A 27,624-nucleotide genomic window follows, 5' to 3' on the forward strand; every position below is an offset into this window, starting at 1 on the left:
AGAGTTTCATTGGGTAAGGGTGCCGGTATTTGGAACAAGGGTTTCGTGATCCTGCAATGCAGCTTCATATTTACCGCGTGGGACAAGGCAATATATTTGCTCTACAATTATTCAATCATAAAAAATACGTCAAGCTGTATCCACAGAAATGGTGTTCCGATGGTATCCTGTCGAAACTAGTTCATCTCAAGCTTAAACTCTCGCGTGAAGTTGCGTGAACCCCAACGAGATTGAATATGGCGACGTCCATGTGTGCTACGGTCGCCGAAAACTATGTCAGAGGACAACAGGAAAGCGACTTGCCAGTCATTGTTAAAGGTTTGAAAAGACATCTAAAGGGGAATTAAGCAATTTTAATGAAAAATGTAGTAGCAGTAATCTTCACCGATTTTGAGTAATTATCCATCATATCTCTGCTGCTTCGGTGTAACCACACTCCACCACAGTGCAGCTAGCTCTGCATGGCTGTGTGTTAACGGTGTTGTACGGCCTCCCACCACATCCGTACAACATCGGTAACACACAGCCCTGCCATGCAGATCTAAGTGCAGTCGCGCTCATTTGTGCCATTGTATGGAGCTATGCTCCATGGTGGCACTGCACTGTCTATCGGGCATCACTTGGCTCTAGTGGATTGTTGCAGTTCCGTATTCCACAACTATCTCCGGCGATTGGCTACGGCACTGCTGCACTACAAGTCCACTATGCGCGTAGTTGTAGCATAGTAGTACAGGTTTAATAGGGGGTGGGCTACATGTCCGTCCCTGGGGTGGGATGGTAGCGTAGTCAATGCACGCGGTTGCCTATTCTGTTGCTATGTTACCAGCGCTGAAGTTTCGGTTCGTGTAATATTGTGGCAACGTGAAATGACCATCCAATCCAATATCGTATTATTCAATGACTTTACGGCAACCGTTTTCGACGAATATTTCACGCATTGATGAAAAATAAAGGTAAAGTTACACAACATTTACTGGCTCACCTAAGCGGGCGCCATCTTAGGTTCGTGAAAGGAGCAGATAGCCGTTCTCTCGAAACTCGAATTCTCGCGTGATCGTGTAGCGGAAATGATGCCATTGAGCATGTAATTGCTGTAGTTGCACTACATGACGAAAAACGTGGCAGTGAAATTTAGCGTTGGCGTTATATTTCGACTCCTTGGACGAGTTAAAGGTAAACGTTTGCAAAAGTATGAATTTAAAGCTAAAGACTGCGGGTGCAGCAACGACACTCATGTATTTACGTCGGTATGACGTCCGAGAACATTTATATGCTATTTTTTGGAGAGTACCGGTATGCTCAAGTATGCTCAAGGGTGTTTTATGAACCCGGAAGTAAAGGTAGTTAAAGGACATAGCCAGTGCTGTTACCTTTTCCCTCATTTACATATTTGGCAGAAAAAATTTAAAAAACCGATGCCAAAGTGCCCCCAGCATGCTAATATGCAAATTAGGTTCGCTTACACTTCACTTCCACACTTCATTACAACACTTCTAACAGATGTCAAAACATTTTCTGCATAAATTTGCATAATTAAAAATGGCTGATATCCCTAGGGATGGGGTTGGGTGTCTTGATCTCAGCATGGACGTAAAAATTGTCTCAGCACAGATTTCTACTTGCTATTGTTTATTTTATTTTAATACGTTTGACTACGATATGTATTGCTGTGTCTCGGTCTTATGTTAGCATAGCTGCAAAATTGTAGCTCTACGGTGAGGTGGTCAGTGAGTTTTGTTTTTTGCGACCTCGCTCACTAGTAGCCCTGCAACAATACAATTTCTTTCTTTCAATACAATTTACAAAATACAAACACAGATAACCCTTTATGTTGACATCAAGCAACAGTTTTTAACAGTGAAAAAGTTGCATTTCATGTTCCAGATTATGAACTTTTCTATATTTTATCAATCTTTAACAGCGATCCATACATCTGAAATTAAGATACTGGATTTGGTTGAAAATTTAGGGTAAGTTTGCTGGAATGCATGTTGCTGCTTGTATTTTTGAATGTTTTGAGTTTAATATTGGTTTCAATTGTCAAACGTTAAGTACCTGTAATGATTTTAACCTCAACATTTATCTGAAATAAAACACTCCCTTCCTAGATACCATAAAACCATAGACAGCAGAGTGACACCGTAATTTGGATTTTTAAACGAGCAGTACTATTCATTGAAATCACCATGAGAGTGCTAAAAAGTAATCTTCATGCACTAAACAAAAATACTACTTCTAAACAAGGTTTAGTACTCATACGATGATACCGTGTTCCATCGATTGCAATGAAACCAAAAACTAACACAGATAATATATTGAGTCATTTTATTCATTACATGAATATTCACATTACATGAACACTTACATGTTATCAGATGTACATTTTAATTTTAGACTATATATTGTGTTTCATGCAGTATAGAATTAGAGCAGTTGCTTTGCTACATCACATGCTAGATATTTTAAAGCCAAGCAGTCCCAAGTCTAATAGATTATTTCTCGTGTTCTGCTCATCTTTGTATATACAATGTGCATTAATACTCTTCCAGTTAGTCCTCTCATAGCCTGATAGTCTGATTAGAAAAGTTAAAGGTCTTGACTTTTTTGAAAAATCAGACAATATTTAACAAGTGAAGATACCAGTACAAGATGTCGAGGAACAAGACTGCTGTCAGAAGTGTTGAACCGACTTCCAAGAGATTTTCTGAACACAGAAGAAGGTACTAGTGTGTACAAAAACTTAACACAAACCGCAATTGCCAATAAATAATAATGTCATCTAGTTTTGCCCTCTTTTTTAGCTCTTGAATAATTACTCAGATATTGAGCATGAATGATTAACAGTATTTAGACATTCTCTACAATACTTCTTTCATGTGTTCAGTTCAATGGAAAATGAGAAGAAAGTATAGACCAAACAAAGTGTGACTAGAGGACCATCATCTTCAGAATCCAGAATATGTAAAATATTTCACATATTTGTTTTAGCTATAGGTATTCTGATAAGAATATGTGGTATACAACTGATCAACAGAACAAAGAATCCAAAGTGATAATTTGCTTACTATGTATTTATATTTCAATATATCCTGGCAGTAGAAACTTTGCGGTGTATAGTTAATTACAATGGATAAAATTATAAAATAATCGGTCAATTATAAGATGACCACCATGTTCCGAGATGGATTTCAGTGCTCTTATTGAGAGATTAAACAGGAAAGAAATTTATGTTAATAATGTTCATCCTGTCTCTGAACAGCCAGGGTTTTGATAACCTTCTACTGTGACAGACTGAAAGACCACTACTCAGTGACTCCACATTCTCTGCTTGGACTGCTGGCACTGGTAAGTGTAGCAAGTCAATATCAACAGTGTTCTCCCCAGAGCTATTATAGAGTGGTGGCCGCCACTCTATAATTTTTGGTAAACAATAGAAACTCATTACCATAACAATTACATTTATTGTTATGCAAATTAGCCGCCACTCTATCAGAAAATCCTGGGGAGATCACTGATCAATTTATGGAATTGTTGGAATAAGCAGAGCACGAGAGACTAGAAAACTGTTGCGTCTATACATTGCCTATCACTATGGGCAACAAGCATGCAATGTTACAAGAGCATATCAATGCAGTGTTATGCAGAGGCAGTGGAAGTGTTTTCCCAAAATCAAGTACAGTATGGTCATTCCCCAATATACGTCATTTCACGTAATTTCTTATAGAAACACCACTTATTGACTTCAAAGTCACACATGCTACTTGTTCAATATTATAAAGAATTTAGACTGTATCAGCTAATCATGTATCACACAATAGAATCCAAACTAATCACCATCTCCTCAATGGCTTTAAGAAAGAAAGAAGAAAAGGAAACGCATTATGTATGACTTTGAATAAACAACAAATTTCTTTTTACTTTTGATTGTTGTACCTTTAGAGTAATTGCGCCAATTTCCCCAAAGGGAGTGAAGTATCAATGGTGCAGGCAATATTCAAGGAAGTTCATGTGCAAAGCATGATACAAATTGATAGAAGATCTGTCTACACCATATTTGCCAATTTCCTGGATTTCAGGCTTGATGGTGAGTTTCCTTTATGCCAAGCATTTGACAGTAACTTTGTAATGAATTTCAAACACCTTAAGAAGTTTCAAATAAAACTGGTCATTTCATGAATTATTCATCGTAGCCTGTAAGGAAAAATTTGGTAAACATGACCAGAATAATGTTTCCACATGATACATGCCGGTGAAATGGTAACCTAACTTGTAAAATATGAAGTATGATTGTTCATGGAAAATACAAAATTTACAACTATCCATGCTCTTTACTTGCTAGCATAGATTTTCATCTTTTATTTCTTCCACACACCATTACACCAAGACGTGAAGTCACATCAACTCGTATCTCAGTGCATCCTGTAAAGAGTGCAACATCTGACCTCTGTCCAACCAAAGTACAATCGTACTATTTATGTTTCAGACCTGAAGACTCTGGGTAGAGATTTTGTGTTTGGTTATATCCAGGCCATGGATGGAGAGAAAGACCCTAGGAATTTGACAATAGTATTTAGATGTATCCCAATTATTATTCAAAACTTTCCAGTAGGTTAGTACAATAATATTATGCCATTTATCTAATCGATGTGTCTCTTTTAGACCTGATTAATCAAGAACTACCAGCAATACTACCAGTCACACCTGGATATTACGGGTAATTTTTTCTTTCCTCATGATGGCTTTTACTGAACCTAAGCCTGATTCCAACAATCAGCCGAAACAGTGACTTGCTAGTCTCTACTTGTACTGTCCATGGTCAATTCGATGACCCAGTTCAAGAGGGGCATCCTTTAACACTGGAAATATGCCCCTTTTGCACTGGGCCATCGAATTATTTTCATGCAACCAACTTAAGGCATTAATAGTGGAGATTTGTGCAGAAACTTTACAAATCTGATTCTGTTTTGAACAAGAGAAGGAGATTAAAGAATTTTTACTACTCATATACCAGAAATAAATTTACTCATGACGTTAAAAATTATCCACCAACTTGAATCAATACAGATATCTTCATTGAAGAGTTGTTTGAGGTTGTATCTTGCTACTTTCCAATTGACTTCACACCACCCAGTAATGATCCGTATGGAGTTACAAGAGAAGAACTCATTCTTGCCCTGCGGAAATGTTTAGCATCCATACCCAAGTTTGCAGAGGTAGGTATGACCTGTCTAAATTCAGTATCTGGTAGAGTTTATAAAGTCACAGATGTTAGCAAAAATAACAAATGTAAACCTGTGATATGGTAGAAATTTCACATTTTTTGGCACATCTTTCTGCACAAAATATTATCATTGAAAGTAATTTGTGAAAGCAAATGTGTCGCAAATCATGAGTTCTCTTTGAAAAAACATCTTTTGGAAAGCAACACCTTTTTGTTTTTTTCAAATGTTTAATAGAACAAAATATGTCTGCCACTAAAAAATTAACACAAGATTCTATTTTTTGTCAACAATGCAACATTTCAGTGTTGTTTATCTTTCAGTTTTGTCTGCCACTGATAATGGAAAAGTTGTCCTCTGATATCCAAAGTGCTAAGGTGGACTGTTTCCAAACTTTGGCTGCTTGTAGTGAAGTGTATGGTGCTGAGGCTCTCCAAGATTACCTGCCAGCTCTGTGGACTACTATCAGACAAGAGGTGAGACAGTGAGGAATTGATAAACATGTTTGCCATGTCCATGGTTTACGGTGTAAAATTTTGCATGGCAGTGGTTTGCTTCATATCAATGTTTCAATACTGTCACATCCACAGCAGGTTTAGCATTCATTGTAAATCAGTAAGTCATTGCTGTTTTTATCTGAACAGCCCACCACTACTGTAAGTAGTCTTGGTAACACAGAGTTATATTAACAACAGATTTAGAGAAACAAATATTGACCAAACTCTGTTAAATAACCCTGTAGTATTTTCTTTGTGTCACATCACTCAGTTTTGCTTAATGCAAAGTACTAATGGTTAAAGGCACTCTTTGTCACATGTGTTGGCTGTTTTCATGTCATCTGGAGGAGACTTGATTCCACAGTGTAAATATTCATTGTGCGTTTCAAAGAGTAGGCTGGTCATGACACACAAACATTATCAATATGTGTGGGGTATGAACAGTTACAGTGAAGTTACAGTCTTACATTCCTTGATGGTAGTATATTTAAAAGACTTTGTAATTTCTGATTTCAGACATACCAAGCCTTTGATGAGGATTTTGAGCAAGCTGTTTTAAACTGTCTATGTGCAATTGTCAGGACACTTTCTAACACTATTACTGATGCCTCCAAGTCATCTGGTCCACTTGATGAATTTCTTGACACCATGTTGAAAGGTAGGTATGTCAATACAAGTTGATGAATTTCTGGACACTGTTACGTGCAGAGAAAACGAACAAAAAGGGTGAACTCAGCAGTTTTCGTTTAAACAGAATTTATTACGAAAATAAAACTAATTGCTAAGTCAGGGATAGAGTACAAGCTTTAAAAGTGTACAGACTACTTATCTCAGCTGGGACGGTAAAGCTCCAGTCTCAGAGTTGTAACAGTCAGTTGGATGAATGAACAGTCCTTGCAGGCTTGAAGATGCATAAAGTCCACAGTATAAATCCAGCGTTGGCAGTGAAGGTCTTGAAAAGTCTTGAGAATGACTACTGCTGGAGTTTAGTAACACACAAGAGACACGATCCCAAAAGTCTGACTGGAAGCTGTGCACGTCCCTTTATAAAGGCATGTAAGAACAATCTAGAACTTTTATTGACATGCTAATTACTGTTCTAAAATTATCTCCCTTACACAACTAATCAACTTTCCAGAACATTCCAAACATGACTAATTGAATTCAAGGTTGTGAGGTCATCAAGGGCAGTGACCTTGGGAATGTTCTAGACTAATTGAACTCAGGTCATGATGAGTGTGGGGGAAATGACCTACATAACACACCCCCTCTTCAAAAAAAGAAAATTTTTCAAAGAAAAATCTTTCTTTTACAAATGTAATCTTGAAAAGGATTAAGTACTCAAATTTTGTTTTACTCTAAAGTAAAATTTCTTGAAAGTGAACAACAATAAACTCTAAATACGAGAGAGACAGTCTGCAATTAAATTGTCTCTGCCTTTGATATGTCTAATGTCAAGATTAAACTCCATCTAAGCAATCTCTGATTTTTACCTTTAAATTTCTGTAGAAATACAAGAGGGTTGTGATCAATATAAACCACTATTGGCTGATTGAAGAAGTAACATAAACTTCAAAGTGCTGTAAAGCTAATATCAAAGATAAACACTCTTTTTCAATTGTAGAGTAGTTTCTCTGGGATTTGTTAAATTTGCGTGAAAAATAGCAAACAGGATGATCTATACCATGACTATCCTCTTGCAATAAAACAGCACCAGCAGCCGTATCACTAGCATCCACAGCTAATTTGAATGGCAAAGTGAAATCTGGTGCAGACAACACTGGAGCACTTTGCAGTATGGCTTTAAGTGTATCAAATGCCTGTTGGCATTGCTCTGACCAAACAAACTTTACTTTCTTCTTAAGTAAGTTAGTCAAAGGCTCAGTAATTGTGGAGAAATTTGGACAGAATTTTCTGTAGTATCCAGCCATACCGAGAAAGCGCATCAGTTGTCGTTTGCAGTTTGGTATTGGAAAACTTGAAATGGCACTGATTTTGGCATCAACAGGTTTTACCTCACCCTGTCCTACAGTATGTCCGAGGAAAGTCACCCTCGCCCAGCCAAACTCAGATTTGGCAAGGTTGACAGTCAACATTGCTTTGCTCAGTCTCTCAAAGAACTTCCGCATGAGCTTGATGTGTTCCTCCCAGGTGTCACTATACAGGACGACGTCGTCAACGTAAGCTGCACATCCGTCTAGCCCGGATATGACGTCGTTGATCATCCGTTGGAACGTTGCCGGAGAGTTCTTCATTCCGAATGGCATCACCTTGTACTGGAACAATCCGTCTGGTGTAACAAAGGCGGATATTTCACGAGCACGATCCGTCAGAGGGACTTGCCAAAATCCCTTCAGTAGGTCAAATTTCGTCACATACTTGGCTTTTCCCACTCGGTCGATGCAGTCATCAATCCTCGGGATTGGGAAAGTGTCTGTCTTTGTTAAAGTGTTGACCTTCCTAAAGTCCGTGCACATACGATAACTGTGATCTGATTTGGGAACAAGTATGCACGGCGAACTCCAGTTACTTTTACTGGGTTCATAAAGTCATTGTCCAGCAGGTATTTGACTTCTTCCTGGAGATATTTCGCTTTTGTTGGATTCAGTCTGTATGGATGTTGTTTTACAGGCTTACTGTCCCCAACATCAACGTCGTGATAGATGACGTTTGTCCTCGTTGGAACATCTTGGAACAGGTGTTTATATTCATGGAGCAGTTCTTTCACCTGTTGTTGTTGTTCTGGCTGGAGGTGTGGCCAACTTTGTAGACTCCAGCTTCTCCAGGATTTCTGAGTTCTGAAGCTTGACCGAGCCCAGCTTTGAGTTTAGAGTATTATCACTCAAGTCAGTTTCAGTATCACTATCTTCATAATGGTTTGAACTGACTGCACTGACAGGCTGAGTTATAGTAGGATTATCCCTATCCAAATATGGCTTAAGCATATTTATGTGACATAGCTGTTTTTGTTTTCGCCTGTCAGGTGTTATTATGATGTAATTTAAATCACTCAATTTCTTATCAATTAGGTATGGCCCAAAGTAACGAGCATGGAGTGGTTTGCCAGGAACTGGAAGTAGAACAAGAACCTTTTGACCTGGTTCAAACTTCCGTTTTGAGGTGCTTTTATCATATCTGGTTTTCATTGACTGCTGAGATGACTTAAGATTTTCTCTGGCTAATTCACATGCTTTAGAGAGTTTTGTACGAAAATCTGACACATATTGCAAAATATTCAGACAATCATTGTCGTCAGACAGGAATTTCTCTTTAACGAGCTTAAGTGGGCCACGGACTGTATGTCCAAATACAAGCTCAAATGGGCTAAAACCAAGAGACTCTTGAATTGACTCTCTAACAGCAAAGAGCAGAAAATGAATTCCTTCATCCCACTGCTTCTCTGTGTCAAAACAGTAGGTCCTAATCATGTTTTTCAAAGTTTGATGAAATCGCTCAAGAGCACCCTGACTTTCTGGATGATAGGCGGATGACCTATACTGTTTAATGCCTAGCTGATCCATTACTTGTTGAAAAATACCAGACATAAAGTTGGAGCCTTGATCGGACTGGACACATTTAGGGAGGCCAAATAAAGTGAAAAATTTGACTAAAGCTCTCACTATAGTCTTTGTCTTTATGTTTCTCAGTGGTATGGCTTCTGGGAACCGAGTTGATGTACACATAATTGTCAACATATACTCATTTCCTGATCTTGTTTTTGGTAGGGGCCCAACACAGTCTATTAGTATCCTACTAAATGGTTCTTGGAATGCAGGAATTGGCTGTAAGGGGCCTTTGGAATGGTCTGATTTGGCTTTCCTACCATTTGACATGTGTGACAAGTTTTACAGAAATGTGCTACATCCTGCCTGAGATTAGGCCAATAAAAGTGACTGAGAATTTTATGATAAGTTTTCCTGACTCCTAAGTGACCAGCCCAGGGGGTTTCATGGGCCAGGCGCAATATTTCAGCACGGTAGGGCTTTGGAACCACAATTTGATGTTTTATAGCCCAATCGTCATCAACCAAAACGTCTGGAGGTCTCCATTTACGCATGAGAATACCAGATTTTGTATAATAGGAAACAGAGCTATCTGAAGTTTTACCTTCATCATCTACTCTGTCAAACAAAGACAAAATATCTGGGTCTTTGTGTTGTTCTGCAATGAGATTTGATCTAGAAAATGTCTGACTTTGGTCAGCAGAAGTTTTACTGGAAGTTTCAAATCCACGAGGGATAACGGAATGATCCGTGTCAAACACCTGACTGAGAAAGGTGTCATTTAAGTCAACATCTGTGACATTATTTTTGAGAGTATTTTGATTCTCGGAAGTTTTCTTTGACATGGCTCGAGTAATTGCACATGAAGGAAATAAATCGGGTATCTCTTGTTCAATTGGCTCTGGATCCTGATCTAAACTAGGATTATCAGTCACAAGTGGATTAGTAATGACCTTGTCCCCAGCAAGGTCGTTTCCAAGAAGAAGGTGAATCCCTTCAAAAGGCAAAAAAGGCCTAATACCTAAAGCCACAGGTCCAGAAACAAAGTCCGAAGACAAATAGACATTATGGAGAGGAACAGGAATGTAGTCATTACAATCTACCCCCTTAATAAGAACTTTAGAACCTGAAAATGACTTTTCAGAAAACGGCAGGGTATCTGCCAACAAAAGAGACTGGGAAGCCCCGGTATCTCTTAAAATTTTGACAGGGGTAGCGGAAGAGAAATCACTAGAAAGTGATATAAAACCATTATGAATAAATGGCTCGAAAATACCCATAATGCTATCTTGTGAAGAATTGATCTTGACCTCATTAATTGGGGATGAGAGGGGTTTAACCTCAGAAAATGTGTTGCACACATTATTAGACTCTAATTGAGTTGATGAAGAAATAAAGCCGGTGGGCTTAGATCCACTTTGACTACTTTGACCTTCACGTTTTCTTTTCAATTTGAAACAATCTGACATTAAATGGCCGTCTTTCTTACAATAATTACAAGAAAGTGTACCGAACTGTTTGTCAGAAGGAGATTGAGACTTGGGATCTGATGATGTGGGAGTGTTACTTGAATTTTGTGAACTGTTGTCATTTGATTTTCTACTGTCCTTTGAGAAATTCTTGGATGAAAAGGAGGAGTTAAATTTACATGCATTGTTTCTGTATGAAAAGGATGGGATGGTTTGCTGAGAAAGGAAGATTTGTGGGTCAATGAATAATCATCGGCCAAACGTGCAGCAACCTCCAATGTATCTGCCTTTTGTTCATTGATAAACGTCTTGATGTCACTCCGAATGCACCTTTTAAATTCCTCAATCAAAACAAGTTGTCGTAATTTGTCATAATTCTGACTGACCTTTTCAGAAGAACACCAGCGATCAAACAGTTGTTCTTTTGTTCGAGCAAATTCAACATAAGTTTGGTCTTTCGCCTTCTCACAATCCCTAAATTTCTGACGGCACGCTTCAGGCACCAACTCATAACCCTTGAGAATTAATTCCTTCACAGAATCATAATCTGAAGCCTGCTCTACTGACAACTGAATGTAAATTTCTCTGGCTTTACCCACCAAAGCACTCTGCAAAAGCATAGACCAGGACTCCTTAGGCCAATTCAGACTCTGAGCAATTTTCTCAAAATGGAGAAAATATTTGTCAACATCCTTTTCTTGGAAAGGGGGAACTAACCTGAATGCTTAGTAATGTCAAACTTGTCCGAAGGGAAGAATTTTCCTGACTTTCTAAGCTCTAAACGTCTCATTTCTAACTGCAGTCGGTGTTCTGCTAATTCTCTTTCCTTTTCTTTTTCCTCTCTTTCTTTCTCCCTTTGTCTTTCTTCCATTTGCAATTCTTTTTCTTTCATTTCCAATTCCCTCTCTTTCTGTCTTTCTTCCATTTCTAATCTTTCCTGCCTATCTTTCTCTCTCTGTCTTTCTTCCATTTGTAATTCTTTCTCTCTCATTTGTAATTCTAGTTTCTTGATCTCCAAATTTGTCTGCATTTCTAATTCTATTTTCTGAGTTCAGAGGTAGACTCGGGCTCATAATCTTTTAAGGCAGACTCCTCAAAATGGCCTGATTTAACTAAATGTTTTGCAATCTTGAACTGTATTTCTCGCTTGCGCATAGATCGTTTAACTTCTACCTTAAGGAAATTGGCCAGTGTTATGAGGTCGTCTTTTCTGAGGGAATCAAATGTGTCCTGATCAAGGTCATCCATTTCCTCTGGTTTAAATTCCGCCATGATTAAATTTCGCTGAGTTCACAGTATACAGTAGTTTTAAAAAGCTGTCAAAATGTTGTCAAACGGCTCAAATATTCGTATCCCGGACAAGCCCCCAATTTGTTACGTGCAGAGAAAACGAACAAAAAGGGTGAACTCAGCAGTTTTCGTTTAAACAGAATTTATTACGAAAATAAAACTAATTGCTAAGTCAGGGATAGAGTACAAGCTTTAAAAGTGTACAGACTACTTATCTCAGCTGGGACGGCAAAGCTCCAGTCTCAGAGTTGTAACAGTCAGTTGGATGAATGAACAGTCCTTGCAGGCTTGAAGATGCATAAAGTCCACAGTATAAATCCAGCGGTGGCAGTGAAGGTCTTGAAAAGTCTTGAGAATGACTACTGCTGGAGTTTAGTAACACACAAGAGACACGATCCCAAAAGTCTGACTGGAAGCTGTGCACGTCCCTTTTATAAAGGCATGTAAGACAATCTAGAACTTTTTTGACATGCTAATTACTGTTCTAAAATTATCTCCCTTACACAACTAATCAACTTTCCAGAACATTCCAAACATGACTAATTGAATTCAAGGTTGTGAGGTCATCAAGGGCAGTGACCTTGGGAATGTTCTAGACTAATTGAACTCAGATCATGATGAGTGTGGGGAAATGACCTACATAACAACACCATATTGAAAGGTAGGTCTGTCAATACAAGTTGATGAATTTCTGGACACCATGTTGAAAGAGAGGTATGTCAATACAAGTTGATGAATTTCTGGATACCATGTTGAAAGGTAGGTCTGTCAATACAAGTGAAACAAGAGACTTTTGGGTGGTGTGAACAGGAGGGTTTACAACAGCACACTGAGAGATATGATAAGAAACTATAATAGGAAATAGGATATACAATACATTCATTAGCCCTTTGAGGCAAAACTCTGCTTTGGTAAGTTTGAGTACCTTACCAGGAGGTTACTAAAAAGCCCAGAGCAGATGTACATAATTTATCCATTCAATAGAACAATACTATAACTGAAACTGAAATATTTGTTCAGATGTGTAAGTTCTGACATTTTGCTTTTATCTTTTCCATTGTGTACCACTTTTTAGCACTTTTGCTCTATATGTTCCTAAGATAATATACCAGACACTGAACAAAGGTACATGTAAGTAGTTTCATGGTCACACAACATGTGTGAATCAGTTTTCCAAAACCAATACTAAGACACTAACGTGCCAAGAAGTAATCATATTGTAAAACTAGCTTTCCAGTTCAAATTATCAAAGTAGTTTCTGACACAAAGAATTTTGCCCAAAATATGAACAAACTGTTTTGTAGCCAATCTCAATGTAGTCATACTAGAAACCACTGTACAGATGCTGATTTTTGCTTCATTTTTATCAAACCCACACAAGCTGTCATCATGAATTTCGATATTGCAGATTGCAACAGACATTTACAGGAACCTGAATTAAAACTGATGTGGCCAACAGGCAAGCTGTTAGAAGCTGCAGCCAGGGCATCTGATCCAGCTTGTTGTAAAATCATTAACTCTGTGTTACCGTTGATGATTGAACAGTTCCATAAACATACGCAGGTATGGTCTTTGTCTGTCATTTGAAATAACATTTGATTCATATTTCAAAAACAGACACGTACACAGAAAACTTTTACATCCATGTTAGCAAGATTTTGTGTGTAAGGTGCACTTAATCAAACGCAAAAAAAAAAATATGATGAAAAGTTCACTGTCCAGAATTTTACAGTGTGTACATGAAATCCTACAAATATTAATATTTTCTGCTGTGCATGATGTATTATCATCAGAATTTCTTGCAAGTGATCATTGAATAAGGATGAGGAAGATTTTTCTGTGGTCAAAGTGCAGGCAAGCAATAGTTTTCAATGTATATACCAGTTCCCCATTTATTTTATTCTATGTACACCAATATGACAGACCAATTACTCAAGGACATTCATTTTGACCCACGAATATTGCACATATTACAAGTACCGGTATGGGGCTTGCTGGAGATTTCAAGAGCTCTTTGATTGATAAAAGTAGTTGAGAAATCTTAAAAGTTTGAAGGCACACGGCTCATCACATCACAAGCCATGTGCAGATGTAATGTTTGTGGAGATGAATTCCAGACTCCATCCTCATCTTTGATCTCTTTCCTTCATACAGACAGGCCAACGAGTCACAATTCTCAGCATCAGCCTAGAGTTCATCAAAGTCTGTAAAGATTTCAGCTTTACAGAAGACACCCCTAGCCCAGTGTTGCCTTACAAGGACTCCCTAGTTACTATATTCCTGTCACTTTTGAGTAACAGTGAGAGTTCGCTTAGATGCATTGGAATGAGTGGACTTGTGGGACTGATGTCAGTGACAGGACTTTTAACTGATACAGAAATCAATGTGGTTGCTGAGCACCTCAGTAACATTGTACTGTGTGATCAGGATAGTAAAGTTAGGTAAGTTTTCCATCAGCAGTCACCAATAACAATGCAGTTCACACATTTACAGGCGGAGTTGAACAAGCTGAATACTGAGTATCTCAACATGCTTTGGGGAGTAGAACAAGAAACTGTGGTTGGCAATAGAAACAAAATTGTGGAGAAAATCATCAAAGATAAAGCTGCTGGCCCTTTAACCCTTTCACCACCATGGTTTGTCCCAAATCCATTGTTTTCTATGGTAAAGTTGGACCTGTATACAGGGAACTGGGGGTGAAAGGGTTAAAAATATCCAGGTGGTCTGAAGACCACTATGACACACTGCTGTGAATTACTCTATCCCTATCAGGTCAAGTCAGTGAAAAATCACTGCGTGTATAGACATATTTAGATGCACATTGCTTATGTATGTTGTGAAAGGCTATCAAATGGTCAAGTCTGGTGAATTTTTTCACTCATGTTATGTCATTCTTGTCTGTCTTTAATTGATAGCGCCAGAGTAAACTGGCAGGATCTTGGTGACAGGTTAAGTGACGTCACAAAGAATCACAGAGGTATTCAGTGACAGTTTTTATGGTCGAATGCATACTGCCACTTTCATTACTGTGTCACATTATCAATGTGTATACGGTAACTACAAATGTTATAATTTACACCTTATTAGGCAAAACAGTTTTTCAATATTCCATTATATCATTCCACTTGCACTTTCCCTGCAATATAATCTAAATATTCTGACACAAGCTTGGATCCACTCATAATTATTTATTTCTCTCTTTCAACTTTCAGGAAAGAAGCAGTATCTGCAATGGCATTCATGTCGTTTGAGTTCCCAGCCGTGATCAAAAACAAGTCCCTCCCTCTACTGGTGAAGCAGTTAAAATCTGGTAGGTGTTAACCAGAATGCATGAATAAGAGTTTGTCTTGCTGATGAGGATCTGCACAAACTTAACACCAAGCTATGACATTGATACTCTATAGCAAAACTTATTGCTGCACTATATAAACCACTGAATTTCTGTCCTCAACACGTTCAACTGCATATTATACGTTGCATTTGCACATATTAGGATGCCAGAGATTTTCTGTGTAGAGGTTAAATGACTCTTACCTCTAATTATGTGAAATATTCAGAAACTTAATTTTCCGTATTTTTCTTTGATTACGCAGAAACATCAGACCAGGGTGATGTTGTGAGTTCCAGTCAGACGACACCAGAATTCCTGTTAAGTGTGTTGGCTGGCATTTCAACACATCCTGATATTGTAGAGACTACAGTACAGGCAATGCTTGAGTACTTGCTCCAACTGAACCAAGGTAAAGCAGCGGTAGTTTCACACGCAGAAGTAAAAACACACTTTCCATTCTAAAGCTCATAAAAGTGAGAAAAATTACAAAACAAAGGTAGCTTTTGTCAGTGATATTTTCACACCCATAGACTGATAGATCTTGTTGTGTGTAGGTCTCCACAATCTCTAACCTCAACCATAGCTGAAGACACAGTGTTGTATGTCCACTCTCCCATAAAATCTTGTTGGAACCAGTCATATTGTACAGTCTAGTTTATTGACAGCATATTGGGGTAAGAAAACTGCCCACATGGCTCCCAGAGTGAAGTTGATAATAATAAGGGGTTATTGTGTAACTATTTCCCACTTTGTGTGTTTCAGAAGGCTCTGTGTCAGTAATGGGCAAGCCTTTGTTTCCTTGAATTTACCACATTAACCGACACTGCGCATTCAGTGGTTGTTTGGGGTTGAAGTTTTTGAAAACTCCCATATACGACTTAATTTTTCAGTCTGGGTGCCCCAACAAAACATGCCGAAAATGAATCGTAGAGAAACTAATACAGAATTTTGATTTATTCTGGACATTTTATGTCGTTGACTGTAATAAAAGCCTTAGTTCAAGTTAATTTAAAGCCCCCCATAGCTGTGAATTTTATTCATTATTTCATTATTTCATTTTCAAACCAAAGTTGGTTTGTACACGTATAAATGTGCTAACTGAAGGACGTGTATAGAAAAATCACTGCTCGCTGATTTGGCCCATGCCTAGGCGTTATAACAGATTAAATAATAACTGGTGCTGCACTCATAAAATAGCGCCCTTAAAGAAAAGTACAAAAATGCAGTATTTCCTGCACATACACATTGTGATCATAAAAGAAACAAGCATAGTGCCATTTCGTTGAAAGTGCAACATATGATGGCCAACATTAGTTTTTGAAAATGGCGGGAAATCTAAAATGATGTTAACGTTTGAATTTACATGCCACTTTCGACACTTATGACAGTGCTTTACAATTTTTCAGTCTTTAATTTGTCTTATTCAATGAAAACTTTTGGAAAACTGAGGATATTTTGAGATAGGTTTATTATCCATTCACAGCTTTTTGGGCTTTAAAATAAAAATTGTAAAAACAGGACACCATTTTGTGTTGCGTTATTGCTGCGTCAATGCCCTGATGCAGTCTAATCGAGGAAGATAAAACAACTGAAATGAATTATTCTAACAGTATCTCTGTCTCTTTCTGTCTCTCTACTCTTCATCCAGGAACCTTTAAAGGTCACCTTGGTGTAGCTGTGAACTGTCTGAACTGCATCAACTCTGTTGTGAATGCCAACGTAGGAAACAGTGAATGTCTACAGATGTTCCATTCTGTGATTTTACCCCAGATATTGCGTGCAACAGTTGAACAGTCCCTTTTAGAAAAGAATGAAAAATCTATTCTGTGCGAAGATGAAATTGTAAATAGTATTGCATCTTTGTGCAGGAGTATAAGCAAGGTTTTAGATGACAGGTAAGCTGTAACTTTCTCATTGAAATTTTCATATAAATTTGGAATCTGTAGATCATTGTTTATTCTTTATATTCATTGTAGTGCTCAACTCGTGGAAAGTATCACCACTTTCTTCATGTGTTGATTTTGAAAGCAATAAAATTTAAGTAACAGCAATTGCCCTGGAAGAAAATATTAGAGAGCTTGCCAAATGAGATAGGACCAGTTTCAACCTTTAGTGATTTTATCTTAAATACAAAACATTGAATACATGTCTTTAAAGAGACAAGTAACAGATACTAATATGTTTAATTATATGTAATTGAAAATTTACAAGTCACACTGATAGTGGCCCGAAAGTCCAGTGATAGTTGTAGTTGTTGTGAAATCACATTTACTGCTTTCGGATCACAGGATAGCTTCAGCACTGGTAGAAGACATAGTGTCATTGTACTTGGAAGGTAACATGACAAAATTCAACCTCAAAGAAAGTGGAAGGAAATTTCAACCATTAGAGGTAGGTGAACAATACATTTGTAACTTTATCAGATTTGAATTTTTTGGAATCTGAAAAGCTGCCAAATATGCTTGAAAATGATCATTTGGTTGCACACACATTTTTTCTGTGCTCCCTATATACATAAGACCAATATTTATCAATTCATGTGATTTAGCAAAATTTTTGTGTTGCTCAAACATTTTCAGTAAACCACTATTTCATTTGTAACCATAAAACAGAATAGTGAAATGCTTCTGTGACTATCAGTGAACTTGGTTTTGGCAATGGAAAACAGGTAGGGTATTTTGCAATATCCTGCTACTGGTAGGAACCGAATACTCTAATTATTCTATGCTCAAGACAGAGTACAAAATTCACGTTCTAGAATTCACTTTGACTTTTTCACTTCATAGGTTTCATCACCATGTCAACAGAGTCAACTAGTCACTATTCTGACGTCAATAGTATCCTGTGTAAGAAGTTCTGTCAGCATTCCAAAGGTTTCAATCCTGCTTGACAAATTACTAGCATTGTCCCTGAACTCCGCTCACCAACCGATTTATGTGACATCGGCAAAATGCTTTGCCTGCATTGTCAACAAGTTTGCAAATGGTATGTGTATGTGGCATTGTATCATGTAACACTGAAAGTTTCTCTGGTATTCAATGGTGAATTTCCAGTGTAAATTGTGATAGTTTCCAACAGATAGAACATCGAAAAAAAATACAGGAACATACAACCAGCTAGAAATTGACAATTTTGCAGCATAGTCATTGACAAACATAGCTTTGTTAGATTCCCTCTATCTTGTTTAATAATTCAACAACAGTGTCAATTAAGGACTTTTTTGTCGATGGTGACATTCTGTTAGTGTTGTAAATATCAGGAAACTTTAGATTTTCAGGCGAAGCTGAGATATTTACAACTGGTGCAGGTTCATAATTATTTGAAACATAATTTCAAAACATAATATTTCACAGAAAGTTGAGTTAAACATACAAATATGATTGTCTTTTGTTTTGTTTGTTCTTACAACTTCATTTTCAAAACCGTTATATACTTTCAAAAAGAAGGACATATACAAAGGGCCTTATAGTTACCTGTATCTTATTCCATTCTATGCCCTCTTCTCACTTCCAAATAAACAATTTTTCATAATTATCTGTATCATTAGCTGTGAATCCAATAGCTATTGAGGTTTTCATTAGATTGTTGTTTCGATGGCACCTTATGCAAAAAGCTGTGATACAAGTTTGTGTTTAAATAAATTGGAAGCGAACAATAACACTTCAAAAAGATAGTTATGGTTTTCCACATATCATTTTGCTCTACCTTTTCATATGTAAGAAATAAACTTCCAAAAGCTTGTATATTTAGTTCATTTTATCACTGTGTGATAGAGAAAGTTTATGTTTCTTGTCGCTGTTGGCAATCAAATAGAATTGATCTCATCATTGCCCATCAAAGATTTTGACAATGTTGGTAATGTCTTTCCTTGTCACAGGCCAAGAGCTGGATCAAATACTTGAAAAATCCTCAGAATCGTCTTGGAAATTACTTCAGGATGAGATATCTGATCAAAATTCAAGTCACAGGCATCAAGCTTTGACATTTTGGTTGTGGGTAGGTATCTGGCAGTAGAGTTGATAATGTACCAATGATTTCATATTTAATACACTATAATACTTAGAGGTTATTACCCAATATTACCTGTTCCTGTGTCGTATCAGCATGAGTAGTCTCGTGTCTGATGCAGCACAAATGACACAAGGAACTGGCATTATAAGTAATAATCAATGTATCATATACCCATGCAAAGAATTTTACAAATGATAAGAAAAACCTTAAATTTTGAGGCTTTACTTTTGTTCCACCTTGTGCATAAATATTTAAATGTTGTTGTAAACAGGCTTCATTCATAAACTATGCAAGCTGGTTTTCACAAAAGTCAACACCGCATGTGATAAATCTCAGACCGTATCTAAATGAACACCATAAGATAAGATACCAAGACTCAAAAATGGTGCAATACGTTTTTGCAATTGTTACCTATCAAAAACTTTCCTCCCCTTCAAATATTGATTATTGTACTGAGCAGAGAGAGATGGCCATTTTGTTTGTTTACACTGAGAGTTGTCATGTCAACTGGTGTTGTGAGCACATTATTGCTGTCATACCATGCGCTCACTACCTGTTTGGAGGAAGACCATGCTGTTCGAATGTTTGCAAGAGCTTGTCTTAAAGCTCCATAAGCTGTATCTTTTGGCTATTTTTTCATAACTTTTGATTTGTGGTTTCCCTACACTTTCTGCATTGAATCCCTACACTGCAATTTAATGCCGAGTATTTAGCATATCAACACAACCTATATGAGTATAATCTACATTGTTATTGTTGAAAATTGTATTCAAGTCCAGACTAGAATTCATTTGTAAACAATAAACAATGATAAACTACACACATACAAGCTGTGTTGACAAAAAGAGTACTCGAAATTTCAGCATGACAAATAGATTTGAGTCAGACACTGTAGTTGATATACAGAAGCATAATACTGAAAAACTTGCTACAAGTTACAGCTTATGTCCCTTTAAAAATAACAAGAATTTTAATTGAAAAACCACGAGATAACATTACAAGATTCACCCTACTATTCCCATATATAGCTAACCGAAATATCTTTGTTCCTCAAAGCCTTTCAAATTTTTATGTTGACAATATCGCATTGTAGGCAGAGAGCGACAGCCATTTTTTGTGTTCACTTTGGTTAATATCAAATTGCAAATGTTCAGGAACACTCCAAAACTGATGATGTTTATCGTGCATATCTCGACGTTTATCATAACATATCATGGCTTATATCGGTTGTTATCAAGATGTACTTTGAATGCACATAACTCAAATGATTCTGCTTGTTATGTGCGTGCCTTGAAATCATACAGGCATTCTTTTTAGCAGACGCTAGCCTAAGTAAAAACACCTTGCACTGCAAATTTGTGTCATATTTTACTGTGGTGAATTATTTCCTGACCTTCACAAATTAACTAGTACAGTCTGCACTACTGATGCACTGCAGTATTGTAAAACCTCACTTGTGTTAGGTCATTGATAGCAAACAGTTAAAATGCTGTTCAAAGCAGGGAGAACTGTAGCATGTTAGTAAAATGCCATATATGCATGTAACTTAAATTACAAAGCCATGAGATGATTCTTTTTGGTTTTTACAGTTAACCAAATCTCTCGTCCTGAGAGCACACCCAAAGTCAACAGATCTTTCAACCAAACTCATCACAATGTTTGAAGACACTCAGCTCGGACAGATTGCAGCCGATGGCTTCTACATAATACTAAGTGAAAGCATAGATGTGTTGAATAAAGAAACGCACGCTGACATCAAACTGATGTACAGACAGAGGTTTTTCATGCAGACACTGCCAAGGATAGTGCAGGGCTTTGACAAGGCTAATACAGGTATGGATTACCAAAGGTATGATTGCAAGTATGTTATTGATCAGAACAGCTACCACTACCCAGTTTACATATTATGTCATGCCCACATGTCATGTAGCATGAAAAGAAGTGGGAAGATCCGTCACACAGCCCCTGATAAGCCTCTTTTAAGGTAATGGGTTGAATAATTTTCAATGCAACCCGCACTGTGTAACATTTGTAGGGATGAACTCTATTAGGTATAATTATCATTGAGAATCCTACCAAAGATTGTGAGTGTTAAGCAATAACAGGTGAGTTTGACTCTGTTTATTCTCACTTGAAAAATCAAACAGGTCACAATGAATCAAAGCCATGTACTTTTTAACCCTCCATTTTTATGATCCCAAATACCCTTGACATTTTGGCTATAAAGGGGCACACAACACCCCTACCCCCTATCTTTATTGTAGCATCATTGATGGAATACTGCCTCATACCATACACGTCATATGCACCCAATCAAACCAAACACTGCATATCTACATTATACTCAAGAAAGCCCTGTAGGTAAGTACAGTTTAACCATCCCCTAACAATATCACTATGGTCTATCTTTCCCACAGAAACCAAACCGCACTACCTATCTGCTCTGTCTCACCTGCTACAATTCATTCCAAAGCAAGTCCTTCTAAGTGAACTGCCACCGCTGATGCCAATGCTATTGCAGTCCTTACACTGTGATCAATCCAGTCTATATATTTCTACATCAGAGACATTTTATTCTCTAATACTTGATGCCCCAGCCATCATCTCACAGGAAGTGGATTCTCTCCTGCCTCAGCTTCTCAGGCTGTGTTCATATCAACAGAGCATGGTAAGATGTGACTTTCAAAACTGTTTCTCTCTTATTTCGTGTGTGTCAGGCCAATTAAGCCATAGTAAGCAACCTGGGCATACCAAAGTGTAGAAACGGAAAATTTTATGTAAATATCTTCAAGCAGTTTGATTAGTGATAGCAATATTTACAAATGAAAATATAATACTGCTCATATATATAGCACAGTGAAAGATGTCCTTATTGACACCTCTCTAATCAGGACATGGCTTCATTAAAGGTATACGGTCACCTGTAATCTAAATATGCCCAAATATGGTCAAAGGGGTGTTCCTTGGTATTCAAAATGTCCATATGAGGGCGCTGTTTTTAAAAAGCGGCCACCCGCTTAAAATCTGTGATTGGTTAGATTTTCTCTTTCCATGGTAACTGTGGCGAAATTGGAACAGGTGACAGTGTACCTTTAAGGACAGAGTTTTCAAGCCAAAGGTGGCAAGTTCATAAGCATTAGATGCCCTTGGAAATGGCAAGTGTATTTCATGGACAGGATATTTGAACTTGCCAGAGAAACACCCTAACCACAGCCATGAAAACCATGGATCAGTCTGCTTCAGTCAAACATGTGTAACATTCACTTAAAATGCTATCTTATGTGAAAGGATATTGCTGAAAAGCTAGGAGAGAGTATTGTTTCATGTAGCCATACTACACGTGACTTGATGAATCTGTTAATACTCTTTGCAGAAAGTAAGAATTGTAGCTTTGAAGTGTGTAGGAGTGATGACAACCTTACCCCACCATGCAGTAAGTAGAGATCATTCTGATTCACATTGAGTTTCCATATTTAAGCAATAATGCACCCCCTCCCGGCTCATAATGGACGAAAAGCAAACTTTAGCACGACATAATGTACGAGGCGAAGCCGAGTACATTATGGAGTGCAAAGTTTGCTTGAGTCCATTATGGGCCGGGAGGGGGTGCATTATTGCTATTATTTTATAGTTTTGGCAATGCCAGTGAATTTGCAGATGTAGAAAACGAATGAAAAAGGAAATGTAAACTGAGTTTGAAGCCAGTGAGCATCGCCCGGCCAAGATCGGCCCTGAATCTGTATACTGTATACATTTACACACACACTCCACATTCACTGCACTGTACTGTACATGCACGTTCATCGCACAAAAAATGAGTAGTACATGGTTCGATTTGGAAATAAAAACACGATGTATTTTCGAAGGAAATGAAAAGTGATTACATCCCTACCGTCTAAATCCAGCTTGAAACACCAACTTTCAACATCATGTCATTCAAAGAGCTCAAAACACGTGAAATGCAAGAAGGGAATTTTTCATTAATACAAACATCAACACCAACGCCTGTTGTACCGAGCTTCCATGTTATCAGCTGATCGATACGATCAGTATCACAGACAAAAAGACAGTATATTCGCTACTAGCACAACATTCAATTACAACCAATATCAACAGAGTTCAACAATGTCGTTTAAATGTTTAAATTTCATTAATAATTGCGTCAATAAATTTAATTTTCGATGGCTTCTTGAGGAGAACTATTGAATTTTGGCGAGCGGGAAAACTCGACGTACACGGGTGCTTGAAAGGTACAGTTGACAAACATACTGGAGAGGCTTTGCCGGGAACTCGTAGAAACCGATGATGAAATTTGTCGCCTATTTACAACCGATTGATCAGAAATAGGTAGCTGAGATGATAGATCAACGGAGAGCGTACGGTCGTCATGATTGTTGGCCGTAGCTGACCTTGGACCGAGACCTTGAATGGCTACAGAGTCATTTCCGTAGACGCTGCCGGACAAGGTTGATGACAGCTGCCGTTGTTGGCCCGTTGATGGCTGGTTCGAGTAGCTTTTCACGCTTGCCTCGTTTACATGGCCACTGACGTACATGATATGCCGTGTGTCAAACCCAGCATCGTCTAGAAGTTTACAAGCCGTGGCTCGGATACAGTGGTTAGTATAGATATTCGATAGTTTGGCCTCTGTGCTCAAAGTTTTCATCATGGCCCCCAATGTACTCTCTCCAACAGGCGCGTTCACGTACCAACACGATTCTTCCGAATTGAATGGAGCCTTTGGTCGCTGGAACAAGGATGTATTGGCAGGATGAAGTAAACTGACATATTTTTCGAACGATGCCACTGGACAACGGTCTGTGCTTGTGGCATACATCCGTGCATGACAAGTGTACTTGTCGTCTGCATTGCAGTCGTGGTTTTTTACTTTCTCGTTGAAAGTTTACTTGACGTATCGTTGACCGATGTCATCCTTTTCGATAGCGAATGATGATTTGGTCAAACTTCTCAGACCTTCGCGACCTCTTCTCCAAAAGTGCAACATCAAGTCAAATCAGACCTTTTGTTGTAGACAAACGTTGTGTGCAATTGAGAGCACAGGCGACACCGATAGTGTTTTCAGGTCACCACAGCTGAAAGGCGCTTTGTGTGTTGTCGTGTCTTTGCCTGATCTTTTTTCATGGTCTTGAACACGCCACGAAATACGTAGTTTGCCACTTGAATTTTCCTGTCGTGCATATTTATTTTTCAATGGTAATGGGGACCTGTAATGTGGCGATGAATAGACGCCAGCAAACCAGACAAGGAAGATTTGCCGTATGATTCGCCGTCTTGTTTTCGAGCTGAAGCGTAAAATTCTCTGAGTAACTCTGCCAGTTGATCGATTGGGAGGTCTTCAAAATTTAATGGGTAATGCTTGTAATCAAGCCATTCTACAACAAAGAAACAATAAAAAACCTTAAAAAATGATCCTAAAGTCGAACAATTTGTTTCGTTTTGGTTTTGTTTTATTCCTGGTGAAGCTGCTGTGCTTGTCAACTTATTGTGAACAGCTGATTAATTTGCATTAATTGACGCAAAAAAAAATATGTAAACATCGGCAGTCATAACTCACTGACATGTCGCGTCTCAGTGACAAGCTGTATTTTCCACTTGTTTTCGTCGCCGAAGAATCGGGGAAAAAAATAAAGAAATTTACCTCTCAATACTCGCACTCCCCATTTGGTTTGTTGCGATGTATTCTTTTCGTTTCTTGCATTTTCAAGCGTACTGAGTTCTATTTCACCTACATCCACGAAGCGAGCCATGTTGCACACTGCATTGTATGGGACGGGACTGCTGAGCGCGAGCCAGAGCAGACGACAAGTGCAGCCGGGAGGGGGCTCAAAAATTTTGATAAATCGTACAGAAAGGCATTATTATCGATATTGTGCACCATTATCAGGATTTATCTTTTAATGTATTGCATGCTTTACCCCATAATTTCCCTCCTTTTTAAATGCCCACTCCTTTATTCGTTTACGAACAAAAAACCTTGTATTGTTATGCTTGTTGTGGGGCCACGATGCTGAATAATCCGATACATTATCAGTAATAATGTGGTGGTATGACGTCACAAAATTCACTGGTATTGACAAAGCTATAATATAATGTCTAACACATGGTATTTCTTTATTGGTTGTCATATATCATTGATCCTGATGCAACAAACAAAGCAAACATTGATCGGACACTTTCTTTCTACAGAAAAAGTAATAACTTTCATCACTGTGACACTCTCTGTACTAATGTTCATTCCTTTCATCTCACAAATATTTTGGCAACTACAGCTTTGAGCTCAAGTGTTGGAGCCAGACTTCAAATCTTGCCCAAAACCAAAACATTTCTTTTAGTTTATTTGTGGTGTGCTTTCCTTTCTAAGGTGTATCCTCACCAGAAGAATGTGTTGAGACAGTTAGCTGTTGCCCTTGACGATAAGAAGAGACTTGTGAGAAAGGAAGCTGTAGTTGCTAGGGAGGAATGGTAAGCCATGTAAAGCTCTCCCTCCAGTGGCAAGTTTTGACCTATCTTCAGTTACACTCCACAGTTGACCAATGACCGGTAATGTTTTAAAATTTTCTGTGAAGAACCTGGCAGAATATTTACCTCATTTACCTAGAAAACATTTCAAATCAATGTTGTGTGTTAATCAATGAGATTCAGTATGAAGATGCCAAAAACAATTCAATCACTGACAGTCATTTGCACTCACTTCCCAAATCTTTGTGTTGTCCTATACCATGCTCATGAACTTTCACGTTTTCAGTTTTCTTGGTAATAATGCAGATTAGATTCACTGGAATATCATGATACAAACATGAGTCTCTTTTTATCCCATGAAGTCAAAGCAAAATAAACAGTGAAGTAGAGAATTCTGTCAAAACTGTATTCTGCATTACAAGTAATGGAAAGTGGAAAAAATGTTTTGACTGTTCTTGTTAAACAGATAGCTTGTTATGATATCTCCAGATTCTGAGATCTAATCTCCTTGTTATCACTAATTGAACAGTTAACATGATATGAAAGTCCTATGGTAGGGCAGGCGTCTCATTCCCTGGGGAAAATATACATTCCTGGACCACCTCTCTCATGTACAACACATGGTGCTTACCAATACAGTGTACCAGACTTACATTCATTAAAGAACGAGTAAATAAACCGTGTTTTTTACATTTTCTTCTTTTAATTTCCAGGTTTCTACTTGGTACAAGCAAGAAATAGATGAGAACACAAATACAAATATTATTTACATAGAATTCCTTCATGAAATGTATTAAACGCACAAGAGCTGGTGACATTGGTTTTTACATTTCACCTTTAGAGGAAGCAAATAAATTATTTCTTTTAAAATGCCTTTACAGGTTTCCATTTTATTCATCAAGTACACATGATTTGGCAATATTGATCCACAGAGCAGTGTTTATCATGGCTTACACATCAAACTTTCAAAACACATACTACAACATACACTGAGAATTTTTTTTATACGGTCATTTGCAGAGTCAGTTTTTCACAACTCATAGTTTAAGTCATGGTGGCAATATTAGGCTTATTTTAAAGTACTGTCAAATCCACTTTAACACGTGGAAGTTTATGAAATGTAAAAAGTATGATTTTCTTGATCATGGGAAAGAGTGCCGTGACAGCCCTTCTTCTATATGGCAGCCAGATTGCAGCATGATGCATTCTCTCAGTTTCAAGTCGCTATTTTTGTTCATGATGCACTCCAAGACAGACTCCCCCACATTTTAACTCATATTTTTCCCCTCTAGAGCATGTTTATGGCACCAGGTCTAAAAATAAAAGTATTCTTCATCCCCCTAAATTTAACAGTAGATTAGGCCAGACTTCAATCAGATTTGTTGGTCCAGGGGTGTGGAACAGTATTCCAGAAAACATTAAAACTATTCATTCAAGACACCTCTTCAAATGTGAATTGAAAAAGTATCTCTTATTAGGCTAGTTTTACCTTTAACTTGTCAAGGGTGTATTGCTTTTCTTAGAAAGTGTTGTATTGTTTTGATTCATATTTATTTTCTTATACTGTACTGATATACCGAGTCTAAAATTGTTCATCCTTATCAATTTTCTAAAAGGAACAGTGTAACCTAAATTATACCAGTCTTTTGAAAACTGTTGTACATTGAGTTGTGAGGCTGAGCCCGATTAGTTGCGGAATGCAACTATTTTTCAGTCCTTTTTCTCATTGAATTTTTGCCAGGTTTAAATGGTCTTGTATTGTCATTTTTTGTTTTGTTTCATGACCTATGAGAAATAAACTATTATTATTATTATTATTATTAT

General features: G+C 37.7%; 1 protein-coding gene across 4 annotated transcripts; it reads left to right on the forward strand.

Moving 5' to 3' along the window:
* Window positions 1–8: 8 nt before the first annotated feature.
* LOC139119687 (MMS19 nucleotide excision repair protein homolog) lies at window positions 9–27,620 on the forward strand. Of its 4 annotated transcripts, none has more exons than XM_070683533.1 (22): window positions 9–318; window positions 1,922–1,970; window positions 2,617–2,720; window positions 3,260–3,345; window positions 3,940–4,084; window positions 4,484–4,609; window positions 5,065–5,213; window positions 5,543–5,695; window positions 6,233–6,374; window positions 13,387–13,541; window positions 14,133–14,419; window positions 15,191–15,288; window positions 15,572–15,718; window positions 16,958–17,204; window positions 17,598–17,700; window positions 18,096–18,294; window positions 19,187–19,305; window positions 20,910–21,153; window positions 21,738–21,988; window positions 22,694–22,753; window positions 25,703–25,803; window positions 26,514–26,740. In XM_070683533.1, the coding sequence occupies exons 1-22, from the start codon at window positions 237–239 to the stop codon at window positions 26,539–26,541; spliced, it is 3,075 nt and encodes a 1,024-aa protein (XP_070539634.1). In that variant the 5' UTR covers window positions 9–236; the 3' UTR covers window positions 26,542–26,740. The 4 variants fall into 4 exon arrangements, with proteins under 4 accessions (XP_070539634.1, XP_070539635.1, XP_070539637.1 ...); XM_070683534.1 differs by having other exon boundaries at window positions 28–318; window positions 16,970–17,204; window positions 26,514–27,620; XM_070683536.1 differs by having other exon boundaries at window positions 216–318; window positions 2,550–2,720; window positions 16,970–17,204; window positions 26,514–27,620.
* The last annotated feature ends 4 nt before the right edge of the window (window positions 27,621–27,624 follow it).

The sequence above is a fragment of the Ptychodera flava genome, chromosome 20, assembly GCF_041260155.1.
Source record: "Ptychodera flava strain L36383 chromosome 20, AS_Pfla_20210202, whole genome shotgun sequence".
NCBI lineage: Eukaryota > Metazoa > Hemichordata > Enteropneusta > Ptychoderidae > Ptychodera > Ptychodera flava.

Bases quoted from the DNA above. Each gene is read 5' to 3' on its own strand.
- LOC139119687 (XM_070683533.1), top strand. From the start codon at position 237: ATGGCGACGTCCATGTGTGCTACGGTCGCCGAAAACTATGTCAGAGGA. The intron at 4,085-4,483 runs GTGAGTTTCCTT...TTTATGTTTCAG, and splicing joins CCTGGATTTCAGGCTTGATG to ACCTGAAGACTCTGGGTAGA. The intron at 13,542-14,132 runs GTATGGTCTTTG...TCCTTCATACAG, and splicing joins AGTTCCATAAACATACGCAG to ACAGGCCAACGAGTCACAAT.